Consider the following 12981-nt stretch of genomic DNA (forward strand, 5'->3'; position numbering starts at 1 on the left):
CTCCTGGAAACCGAGATTGCAAAGACCATTTCAGTTGGCGGTTGACGTCTTGGCATCACGGTCCTAAGAGAACTCTGCCCTGTAGACTTAGGGCTAATAATAGACGTTTCTTTGTTTCAGGCGTACTGTGAATTTGGTGAGCGTTCTTTCCTGTTTGTAAATGAAACTTGAGCGAACACAGTTGAAGAGCTGGAGTGTTGGAGGGTCTGGTGTGAGGCTATATTCTTTTAGAGTGTGGAGAATTTTTTTTTTTAAAGGAATAACACAACTACTTTAGAATGACTCATTGAGAAGGCTGAAGAAAAGTTATCGTTTGAAGTCTCCAGTTTATGCGTTCTAAATGTAAGTGAAGTCTTAGGATAATTGAGTTTCATATGGCAAACCCTTTTGTAAATAATGTTGCCGGATAATGCAAGCTAAAACATAATTTGTTGTCTTAAACACAACATGGATATCACAGGTTTTTTTATTTTTATTTTTTGGGAATAGAGTAAATGTAAGTGAGCCCTATGTAATCATCCTCATGTCTTGGTTTCAGTTCTTTTGTGGTTGGTTGTTATTTTGAGTTTGATTAGTGATTTTGGTGTTTAAATGAATCTGCCTAATTTGGTTTAGCTATATTTCGGTAGACCAAAAAAAGACAAAAAACACACTTTTTTTTTTTTTAATTAGGGACAGGGTAAGGGCTAGGGAGTTAAAACCAAGAGATGATTGTAGCAGTCCTCAGTGAAAAGGAATGTCTGTCTGGTTCTCATATTTCCCATGTAAGAAACTCATATTTATACTTCTACTCATAAATGTCCAGGCGAATTCCAACTAAACTGAGTAAGAGAATGATGTACACTTTAGAATGTACATATTAGAATGCCAGTTTATGTTAGAATAGAACATAACCCTTTCCAGTGATCAGAATCTTCAGGTGGAAAAATCCAGTGCACTCTTTCCTGTATCCAAGAACTTGGGAAGCAGAGTTAATAACTGGAGGTTGTGTTGTAGTCATGGAATCAAAGAAAAGGACCTTGGAAAGTCTTGAATGATACATCGTCATCAAAGTTATGGTAGAAGCTTTAGAATTACCCCTTCTCTTCATAGTGAATACTTTTCAAGGATTGTGGGTACTTAAGCCAACCAGTTATTGTGCCCTTTCTCATTCTAAGAGAGAAAGAAAAATTTTTAAAAGCTTTATTCATAATTCCAGGAATCCAGGGAGTTGTAGAAATTGTGTATTGAGTAGAAAAACCTTTTATGTTTAACCATAAGTAGAGATAGGATAAAAAAAAATTTTCTAATGTTTATTTTTTGAGAGAGAGAGCACGTAAGAGTCTGGGTAGAGGGGGCAGAGAGAGAGGGGGACAAAGGAATCCAGGTGAGCTCGCACTAGCAACAGAGAGCCCTATGTAGAGCTTGAACTCACAAACTGTGAGAACATGACCTGACTCGAAGTTAGACATTTAACTGACCGAGCTACCCAGGCACCCCAGAGATAGGATAAAAATTTTTAAATCAGATTCCATAGTGGTATACACTATGTGTTTAATAGTACACCTTTGAAAGTTGAAAGGCTATAATTAAGAGTATGTTGAAAATACCAAATTCAGGTAAAATTAAAATATCAATACTTTTTAAAAGGTGTAGTTAAATTAATGGATCATAGGAGTATTTGTGATACATTAATTTTTTGAGCTGAACTTTAGCAAGGTAAGCACAATTGCCCTAAGAACATCTTTTATTTCCACAGACATAAGATATTAATTGGTGATTTTTTCCATGTTTTTACTCAAATTTTACAGACATCGAGGAATATTGGAAATCTGTGAATTCTGTAAACCATTAAGAGTTTTGTATAGTTTTAAGAAGCTATTGTGAAGAAATGCCATGCAAATGAAAGGTACAATTAACAGATCGTGATATGACTACCGTTTATTAATTGTTTGGTTTGTGTCATACAGGCTGATAAGTACTTAATGAATATTGACTCATCTAATTTTCACAACAGTTTTTGGTAGTTACATCTATGTTTGTACTGTAGCACATGTCATGGATGTATCCATCAGAAAGTAATTGCACAGATAAAATAAACTCAAATTATGTAGGTACTTGGTAGAGCTTTGGAAAAGCTCTGGTGGGGGCGCCTGGGTGGCTCAGTCGGTTAAGCGACATACTCAACTCAGGTCACAATCTCTCGGTTTGGTTCATGAGTTTGAACGCCGCATCAGGCTCTGTGCTGACAGCTCAGAGCCTGGCCCCTGCTTTGGATTCTGTGTCTACCTCTCTCTTTGACCCTCCCCTGCTCATGCTCTGTTTCTGTCTCAGTAATAAATAACACCTTTGGGGCACCTGGGTGGCTCAGTTGGTTAAGCGTCCAACTTTGGCTCAGGTCATGATCTCTCGGTTCGTGGGTTCAAGCCCCCAATCGGGCTCTGTGCTGACAGCCAGCTCAGAGCCTGGAGCCTACTTCGGATTCTGTGTCTCCCTCTCTCTCTGACCCTCCCCTGCTCACGCTATCTCTCTCTCTCTCTCTCAGAAATAAATAAAAAACATTAAAAAAAATAATAAAACATTAAAAAAAAAAAAAAGAAAAGCTCTGGTGGAGAAAAGTATTGAAACTATAGGAAAAAATTAGATTTTTCTATTATTAATCATTCATGTATTTTATTATATATATTTTAATCTTCCATTTTGGTGTTTCTGTTCTGTACTGTTTTAGTTTCTTCTTTGAGTCAAACTTTAATAAGGTCAAGAAATTATGAGTCTGTTTTTGTATATGTGGAATTAAACAGGTTTTCTTGATGTATATCAGAGATACGTTTTCATTTATTTAGGTTTATGTTTCAAAGCTGTTATGCAGTTCTGACTGAGTCAAACTATAATTTTAAACAAAAACCAATTTTTGTTGAATTTCTGATGCTAATCTGTATAAGGTAACAGGATCTCACATTCATTGCAACTAGTTTTAAGTAACTTATATCTTTTACCAAGTGTAGAAAAGGCTTTGGGAACTTCCTTTCTTTTGTATTATATCTGACTTCATGATACAAGGATTCATATTATAATAGGCTTCTAATTTTACTTTTGTTTCTTCAGATATAATGAAAATCAGGCCCAGAGAACAGGAAAATATGCCAACTTGTTCATAGGCTCACTGATAAAATAGTATGCCGTCAGTAATTGAATTCTCGTGTGAGGAGAGTTAAACTGTGGGAAAGAAACTTAAGAAAATAATTGATATGATAAAATATTCTTATTATTTCATAAATCTCACTTTTTGCAGCAAAGTAAATGTGTGCTTGGATTTTTTTTAAACAATTTTTATTTCTCGTCACTACTTATTTATTCTCCTTGTAGCAAATAATTGCCTCCCAGCTGATTGCAGCACAACTGTTTTGTAATTTAGGTGTCAATTAAATAATTACTAAATTCACAGCTTGACCTTTATTAGCTTTTTTCAGAACCTGAAATTACGAAGCTGCTGTAGGCTATGGAAAGTTTGATTTTATCTAACATTGTCTTTATATTGTGGATGTTTATGTAACAACGCTATTATATAAATAACAAAAGAGAATGATTGTTCCATAGATCCCTCTGTATTTCATTTTAAAATCTTGATGTACTTTTGAATCTAATATACATAGTATGGGTATATATTTTTTATATGTGTGTATTTCTAGTGATCTACCTATTTTTGAGTTTCTATTCTGCCCTTTTTTTTTTTAATGTTTTATTTATTTCTAGGAGAGAGAGAGACAGTGTGAGCAGGGGAGGGTCAGAGAGAGAGGGAGATACAGACTCTGAAACAGGCTCCAGGCTCTGAGCTGGCAGTCAGCACAGAGCCCGACACGGGGCTCAAACCCACGAACTGCGAGATCATGACCTAAGCGAAAGTCGGACGCTTAACCGACTAAGCCACTCAGGCGCCCCATGTTCTGCCCTTTTTTAGTTTCTTGTTTGAGTTAAACTTTACTGAGATTAAGAAATTTTGAGCTTATAAAAAGTAAACTGGCACACTGTGACAGCAGTATTCCAGTTGCTCTTTATTTTTTAAAATATTTTTTAATGTTTATTTATATTAAAGAGAGAGTTTAGTAGTGCCGGAGAGGCAGAAAGAGACAGCGACAGAATCTCAAGCAGCCTCCATGCTCTGAGCTGTCAGCAGAGTCTGATGTGGGGCTTGAACCCCAAACTGAGATCATGACCTGAGCCACAGTCAGATGTTTGACTGAGCCATCCAGACACCCATTCCAGTTGCTCTTTATAGAATCATCTAGTTTTCTCAGGAGTGACAATAATTATAAATTGGTTTAGTTAATATTTTGAGTAGGTTTACACTGTTCAGCTTTGAAATTTTCTCAATGTAATTTGTAGAGAATGTAGTTTTAGGATTAGGAAAACATTATAGTCCCCGTAATGTCTCTTACTACTTGTATGATCTTTGTTAATTCATTTAAACTCTCTGCACGTCAGATTCTTCATCTCTAAGTCTTATGCCAAGTTTAGTGCCTTAAACATAAATTTTTTCTGTGCAAAATTTCAAAAACATGCAAAAATAAAATAGTATCACAAGCCTTCATGTCTCTTATCACCCAGCTTCAACAGCAACTCATGAGATCATCTACATCTCTATCCACTTGCTCATCCCATATTATTTTGAAGCAAATCCCTGATAACATTATTTTATCTACAAATATTTTAGTATAAAAAGATAACTCTTAAAGCTACTATATACGTTTATATGTAACATATAAACATATAAAACCATAACTATAATATCCTTTTTCAGCAACTAAAGTTATAGTGATTAGTTAATATAATCAATAATCCAGTTAGTGTACAAATTTCCTGTTGTCTCCTAAATGTATATGTATGGGTATGTGTGCACATGTATGTACGCACACTTGTACAGCTCATTAGTTATATTTGCTTGATAGGTGTTTCAAGTTTATTTTGAACTGTAGTTTCATTCTCTTTTTATATCAGTTTATTTGTGGAAGCATCTAGGTTATTTATTCCATGAAGTTTCTCACACTCAGGATGTTTTTGCTGATTGCATCTTTTTTGTTATCGTTTAACATGCTTTTACTATTTTCTGTATTTCTTGTAAATTAATAGTTGGATCTAGACTGTTGACTTCATGTTTGATTTTGGTGTGGGGGGTTGGGGAGTTCAAGAGTAATAATAGGTAATAATTATGGTCTCCTATCAGAAGGCCCTGATGTTTGGTTGTCTCTTTGTGATATTAGCAGCCGTTCATAATCATTGCCTACCTATATTTTATTCATTAAGATTGTGAAATGGTGACACTCTTTCATTCTTTTATTTATTAACTGGAGTACTTTATGAAAGAAACTTCCCCTCATTTATTTGGTAACTCAGTCGTGTAGTTAGTATTGGAAAGACATGATAAATGTTTGATTCTTTCCTTACTAGATTTCAAATAATAAGTTGGTTCATTAGCATCCTCCAGTGGTGGTGAATTAGGACTTTCTTTTAATTATCATAATTTTGTTATCATTATGGACTCATGGATTTAAGCATGTCTGATAGGTTTTAATCAGTTGCAGATACTGATACTCATTTTGTCCCATCTTTCACTAGTGAAAGCCTGATCAGTTTGGCTCCTCAGTTTTTTATAACCTTTGTTGTCATTGATAGCTTCCTGGCTACCTAGTATGTAAAAATTCAAATCTATCTTGATGTTTTTCTGCCCCAGGCCTTGAATCAGCCATTAGTCTAATAGTTTCTAGCCCTTTTCAGTAAACAGAGCTAGTAAATATAATCAATTTTTTTCTTAATATATGTAGTTTATATATTTGTGTATCTCATTTCCATTTATATATTGTATGCATAAAACATATATTAGTATATATAATGTTTCTGTATATAGATTTATTCTTAAACTTTTTATTCAAAATCAGAGTTCAAGGTTTATATTTAATATCTTAGTCTCACATCTTTATCTCTTTTCTCCTCTCCTGAGAATTATAGATCATAGTGACCCTAGGGATGATGAAATTAGAAATGTAATGTATACATAACAGTTTCAAAATGCAAGTAACACTTTCATCAACAGTGTGAATACTGAAAATAGTGTAAGTTTTTTTAGGGCGTATCCTACTAGGAAAGGACCATCAAATTACTGATTTAAAGGTATTTGGAATGATTTGGTTAGACCACTAACTAGATAAACATTGATTTCTTTTGCTTTCTTTTATTTTCAAATTTATTATGGATTGTGTTTTTAAGGTTTAATTTTGCTTTATAATTACATAAAATACTTTCCTTTTTTCATAGATCTGTAAAATGGGATATATTCAGAGATGTCTAGTTTCTTTTTTTTTTTTTTTTTTTTTTTTTTTAATGTTTTATTTCTAAGAGAGAGAGAGACAGTGTGAGCAGGGGAGGGTCAGAGAGAGAGGCAGTCACAGATTGAAACAGGCTCCAGGCTCTGAGCCGGCAGTCAGCACAGAGCCCGACGCGGGGCTCGAACCCACGAACCGCGAGATCATAACCTAAGTGAAAGTCGGACGCTTAACCGACTAAGCCACCCAGGCGCCCCCAGAGATGTCTAGTTTGTATCTCTATCTCCTCTACTCTGTTCCCTCACAGATAGATAACCTTTTAAAAAATATATTATTTAATATTTCCTTTGTTTTTATATAAGTGAATCTCTATATTTGTAACCTCCCCTTTCTTAGGTAAATGGTGACATACTATACACATATTTTTCTTGCTCGGATCAGAGAGATCCCTCTAGAGCTTATGTACAGAGATTCCTCATTCTTCTTCCACAGCTGCATAGCACTCCATTGATTTGGATATCATTGGTTTTTTTCAACCATTCTTTTATTGGCAGACTTTAGAGTTGTTTTAAAATTTTTGGTCAGTTACATCTTGTCTCTCAAGCATAAAAATAAACAAAGAATTATTCTTTTGCTTTTACAAATAGACTTGCAATTATTAACCTTATGCAGGTGTCATTATATATTTTTTGACAGTGTGTTTTTTGGATAAATTCTTAGAAGTAGGATTGTTGGGTCAAAGCATAAATGCAAATGTAGTTTTCCTAGATGTTCCAGAGTTACCTCCAGAAGTCTTAAATATTTGACATCTGCACAGCAATATGTGAGGGTGCCTGTTTCTCATATTCCTACCAACAAAGTATATTGCCAAGAAAGAATTATTAACTCGTTTTCATCCATATTATTATAAGTGAAGTAGAGCAATTTTCCATATAGTTAAGAACATTTACACTTTTTAATGAGCTATTCATTTCTTTAGCTCATTTTTTCTATAAGGCTAGAGTAGTTTAGAAATGTTATAGCAGCACCTGGGTGGCTCATTTGGTTAGGCGCCCAACTTTGGCTCAGGTCATGATCTCAGTATATTTCCAAGGTCCCTTATTTCCTGATACTGTTATCCCTTTTGTTGCTGCACCATAATACCCTATGCCTGTAACTCTTAAAGTTTGTCGACTTTTCATGTGCAATATCTAATTTGACCCTCAAAAATCTTGTGACATATATAGTTCAGGTATAATGATCTCATTTTACAGATCAAAAAAATGAAGATGAGAGAAGTTAACTAGATGTAAAGTAGCTTAACACTGTTTTCTTAATCTTTTCGCTTATTTTCTGTATCTGTTTTCTACTCCTGTTGTTCATTTTTCACTTTTTAGTCAAGATATTCATTTTTTCCACTAAACTGAGACTAAAGGGAGTTAAATAGATTAAAAGGTCAGTCCTATTGTAAGTAAAAGAACAGATCTGTATTTAAATGTACACCTTATGGTTGCTCTCTTCTTACCAATTTTCTGTTCTGGACTAATGTACTTGTTGGAAGACAGAATTTTTTTTTTCCAGAAATTTCTTGAGACTCGTTCATACCATGACTGAGATTATTTTGTTAGATGTGCATGGGATTATTTGGAGAGATCAGAAGTGGAGGTCACTGATACCAGCTGTTAGGTGGCCATGTTACTGTAATTTGTTAATAGATTTAAAATTCATTTGAAACAAGTGTGAAATGATAAAGTTCTTGATGAAGATAAAAAGTTTCAGTATTTGGATATTTCCACTTAAAAATGCATGGGAATAAATTGCTATATTCTCCCAGTACTATCTGTATTGATATTATTTGGGATGTTTTGATTTGGTAATACTTTAAAAATTGAAATCGGGGCACCTGGGTGGCTTAGTTGGTTAAGCATCTGACTTTGGATCAGGTCATGATCTCACAGTTGGTGGGTTCGAGCCCCGCATCGGGCTCTGTGCTGACAGCTAGCTCAGAGCCTGGAGTCGGCTTCAGATTCTGTATCTCCCTCTCTCTCTGACTCTCTCCTGCTCATGTGGTTTCTCTCGCTGTCTCTCAGAAATAAATAAAAACATTTAAAAAAATTGGAATCACATCTTCTACTTTTGTATTATCTCAATAACTTATGTTTGAAGTGTGAATGAGTTAGGAACAAAGCAGTTCATATTTCTAATCAGCCGCTAAGATCGATTCTGAAGTAGGGTGCCTGGGTGGCTCAGTCAGTTAAGTGTTGGACTTCAGCTCAAGTCATGATCTCACAGTTCATGGGTTTGAGCCCCACGTCAAGGTCTGTGCTGACAGCTCGGAGCCTGGAGCCTGCTTCAGATTCTGTGTCTCCCTCTCTCTCTGCCCCTCCCCTGTGCACATGCACACATGCTCTCTCTGTTATTCAAAAATAAACATTTATATATATATATATGTATGTATGTATGCATATATGTTATTTCTTCAAAAGATCTGTTCTGACGTATCCATGTATTAATTTTTTAGGTAACAAATAGCAACAAAGTCAGTTGCTTACAACAACAGAAACTTAGGGGCACCTGGATGTCATAGTCGGTTAAGCGTCCGACTCTTTGATTTTGCTCAGGTCATGATCTCACATTTCATGGGATCAAGCCCCTCATCAGGTTCTGCACTGACAGCATGGAGCCTGATTGGGATTCTCCCTCTCTCTCTCTCTCCCCTTCTGCCCCTCCCCTGCTTATACTCTTTCTATCTCAAAATAAATAAACTTTTTTAAAAAAACAACAGGAATTTATTCTCCCACAGTCCAAAATTAGTTATCACTTAGCTGAAATTAAAGCGTTGGCAGGGCCATGCTCCCTCTGGAGGTTTTAGGAAAAGGATCTGTTGCTTGCCTCTTTCAGCCTCCAGGGACTACCAGTTATTACATGGTTGTGCAATCATTCCAGTCCCTGTCTTCATGGTCACATTACCTTTCTGTGTCAAATCTACTGTCTTTTTACAAGGTACACATAGTTGCACTTTTTTTTAATGTTTATTATTATTATTATTATTATTATTATTATTATTATTATTATTGAAGGAGAGAGACAGAGCGTGAGCAGGGGAGGAGCAGAGAGGAAGACACAGAATTCGAAGCAGGCTCCAAGCTCTGAGCTGTCAGCACAAAGCGCCACGTGGGCCTCAAACTCAGGAACCACGAGATCATGACCTGAGCTGAAGTCGGATGCTTAACCGACTGAGCCACCCAGGTGCCCCCACATAGTTGCACTTAGAGCTCACCTGAATAATCCAGTAGATAGTATCCCCATCTCAGAATCCTTAATTATAACTACAGCATTGTTGTTGTTGCTAACATATAATAACATTCAAAGGTTCCAGGGATTAGGGTGTGAATATCTTTTTGGGGAGCAATTATTCAGTTTACCATAATCCCTATTGCTTCTTTTTCTTTTATTCTCTCTTTTCTTTTCTCCTGTTTTTTATTCTTGTTCATTTTTCAGAAGTACAAAGTAGCAAGAAGATTGATTGAATATGATGTAAAGTTATGAGGAAGAGTTGAGTAGATAGATATGGTCTAGATGCGTAAGTGAGCCTGATTACCCTCACTATACAGCATCAGATTGTATTCACATTAATTTTTGTTGTCACTGAATTAGTTGATAGTAATACTTTTGTTAAATTCAGCATCCTTTATCAAAGTTATTGTTGAATTGTTGACTAAAATGTGTGAGTTAACATGAAATTTCTTTCCAACTAAAAGCATCCATTGATTAGATTGGTAGGCATTGATGTTATTACTGAGAAAATAGCCAAAAAGCTGATAGCCAAACTGAAAATAGCCAAAAAGCTGTGTTTCAAAACACACTTTCCTTTAAGCAGAATTTTTTTTCACATTTGCAATTTGTCTCAGACTTGCATTTAATGAAGGGAAGCAGAAGAGTTGGCTGAGTTCCAGTCCAAAAGTCCATTATCAAGAGGCCTTTGTGGTTTGGGACATCTCACCTAACCTTTGGGTCTCTGTTTCCTAATATCTATCATATAGGAGTTGAATTATACGATTGGTAATATCCTTTCTACCTCTAAAAGCTTTTGTCTGGTATTTAGTGTAACGTATTTAAAAACCAACAAACAGACCAATAAACAAATTTTGTTAATTTTGTACTATTTGAAAAACGAATCATTGGCAAGCTCATTTTGAAATAACTGTTCATGCTTTTTGTTTTTCCATAGATGGACCACACATCCCCGACCTACATGCTTGCTAATTTAACCCACTTACATTCTGAACAACTTCTGCAGGGCTTGAATCTTCTTCGTCAACATCACGAACTCTGTGACATCGTTCTTCGAGTAGGTGATGTTAAAATCCATGCTCACAAAGTGGTACTTGCCAGCATCAGCCCATATTTCAAAGCTATGTTCACTGGAAACCTTTCTGAAAAAGAGAACAGCGAGGTTGAGTTTCAGTGCATTGATGAAACTGCTCTCCAGGCCATTGTGGAGTATGCCTATACCGGGACTGTTTTTATATCGCAGGACACAGTTGAATCTCTTCTTCCCGCAGCAAACCTACTCCAGATAAAGCTTGTCCTGAAAGAATGTTGTGCATTTCTTGAAAGCCAACTTGATCCTGGGAATTGTATTGGAATTTCTCGTTTTGCAGAGACATATGGTTGTCATGACCTTTATTTGGCAGCTACTAAATACATATGCCAGAATTTTGAAGCCGTTTGCCAGACTGAAGAGTTTTTTGAGCTTACACATGCTGATTTGGATGAAATTGTTTCCAATGACTGTTTGAATGTAGCTACTGAGGAGACTGTTTTTTATGCACTTGAGTCTTGGATCAAGTATGACGTACAAGAACGTCAGAAATACTTAGCACAGCTACTTAACAGTGTAAGATTACCATTGCTGAGTGTTAAGTTTCTTACTAGACTATATGAAGCAAATCATCTTATTCGTGATGATCGTACTTGTAAACATCTTTTGAATGAAGCCCTGAAATACCACTTTATGCCTGAACATAGACTCTCTCATCAGACAGTCCTGATGACACGACCTCGCTGTGCTCCCAAAGTACTTTGTGCAGTAGGAGGAAAATCTGGGCTATTTGCCTGTTTGGACAGGTAAATAGAAGGCTTTCTTAAAGGATTGATGCTAAAAGATTTTATGCTTTTTAAATATGCTAATGTTTCATATTTTTTAAATAGTTTGATTTTACTATCTGCTTTCTTTGCTTCTTTTTGTTTCTTCCATTCTTCCTAAAACACTTATCTGATTATTTCAATCACATTGTCATCCATTTTCTTCAACCCTCTCAGTTGTCAGCAACCTCCCCTCAAGCCCTCTATGTACAAACATTATCCACTTTGATTACTTTTCTACCGTTTTATGTCTTTTTTTTTCTTGTGAAACTCTTTACATTATTATTCGACCAGGTCAGCAGGGACTTATTATTGCTAACTATAACAAGATGCTAAAGAGGAGAGCTAGGAATCTTTGATAAGGGCAGACGGGGGACTAGAGTGGGTTTGAATGAATACCTTTAATTAGAAGAACCACCAAAGAAGTAAGAAAAAGTAGGATACCAATACAAATCATGGGCTTCCATATTTATTTTCTTCAGTGTGAATATGTATAACAATAGTAAAGAGTGTTTTCTTTTCTAATAACTTACAGTAGGAGTTGTCAGACTTTTTTTTATAAAGAGCCGAATAGTAAATATTTTAGACTTTGCGGCCATATGGTCTCTATCATAACTACTTAGCTCTGCCATTGTAGTGTGAGTGCAGCCATAGAGAGTGCGTAAACAAATTAGGTGACTGGGTTCCATCAAAACTGGATTTACAAAAGCCCCTGGTGGGCTGAATTTGGACCATAGCCATAGTTTGCCAATCTGATTTGGAGCATTATACAAGTAACCTTTATATATTGAAAATGTAGCAGGATGTTACCTTTGCATTACACTTGAATGGGAATGCTTCATGAAAACTTTGGTGTTTGACAAATTTATTTAATACTATGGATTTCTTTCTGGCCATTTTCAAAAATTTAGTAGATTGCTTTTTTCCTGTCCAGTGATAGAAAACTTCATGTTTTAGCAGTGTCAACTGATATATCTGTATCTTTTAAAAAGTTGCACCATGCATTTTAATTGTCTAAAATTAAGTTAATTGCATAATCTAAATCTAGTATCATTGAGATTGGGCTATGGGTAGAACATTAGTTATGGTGACTACGAAAATTGTTTACTCTTATTCTTTTTTTTTTTTAATATTTTTATTTATTTCTAGGAGAGAGACAGCGTGAGCAGGGGAGGGTCAGAGAGAGAGGGAGACACAGACTCTGAAATAGGCTCCAGGCTCTGAGCTGGCAGTCAGCACAGAGCCCGACACAGGGCTCGAACCCACAAACCGTAAGGTCATGACCCAAGCGAAAGTCGGACGCTTAACCGACTAAGCCACCCAGGCGCCCCTGTTTACTCTTATTCTTAAAGGCATTAATTATTGGCATAAAGCAAACCATACTAATTAAATGTCATAACAGAAAATTCCATATGTGAATTTACATGGTAAAAATTCTTGACCAGTTATTTCTTCGTCTCTTGTGTATTAAAAATAATAGACATTGGGGTGCAGTCAGTTAACCATTCAACTCTTGGTTTTGACTCAGGTCATGAACTCATGGTTCAAGCACAGAGCC

At 35.8% G+C, this 12981-nt stretch overlaps 1 protein-coding gene across 6 annotated transcripts in view; it reads left to right on the forward strand.

The window, feature by feature from the left end:
• The window catches only part of KLHL28 (kelch like family member 28), a 29732-nt gene that overhangs the window by 790 nt on the left and 15961 nt on the right, over nt 1-12981 (forward strand). For 2 of the 6 annotated variants that reach the window (XM_039257430.1, XM_039257429.1), the window contains exons 2-4: nt 121-342; nt 1791-1888; nt 10507-11405. In XM_039257430.1, the coding sequence (XP_039113361.1) occupies nt 10507-11405 (899 nt within the window). In that variant the 5' untranslated portion in view covers nt 121-342; nt 1791-1888. The remainder of the gene's footprint in view (nt 1-120; nt 343-1790; nt 1889-10506; nt 11406-12981) is intronic. The other 4 variants (XM_039257427.1, XM_039257428.1, XM_039257432.1 and 1 more) reach the window with 3 other exon arrangements.

Source organism: Hyaena hyaena, unplaced genomic scaffold, assembly GCF_003009895.1.
Source record: "Hyaena hyaena isolate Hyena2069 unplaced genomic scaffold, ASM300989v1 scaffold_621, whole genome shotgun sequence".
In the NCBI taxonomy this organism is placed as follows: domain Eukaryota; kingdom Metazoa; phylum Chordata; class Mammalia; order Carnivora; family Hyaenidae; genus Hyaena; species Hyaena hyaena.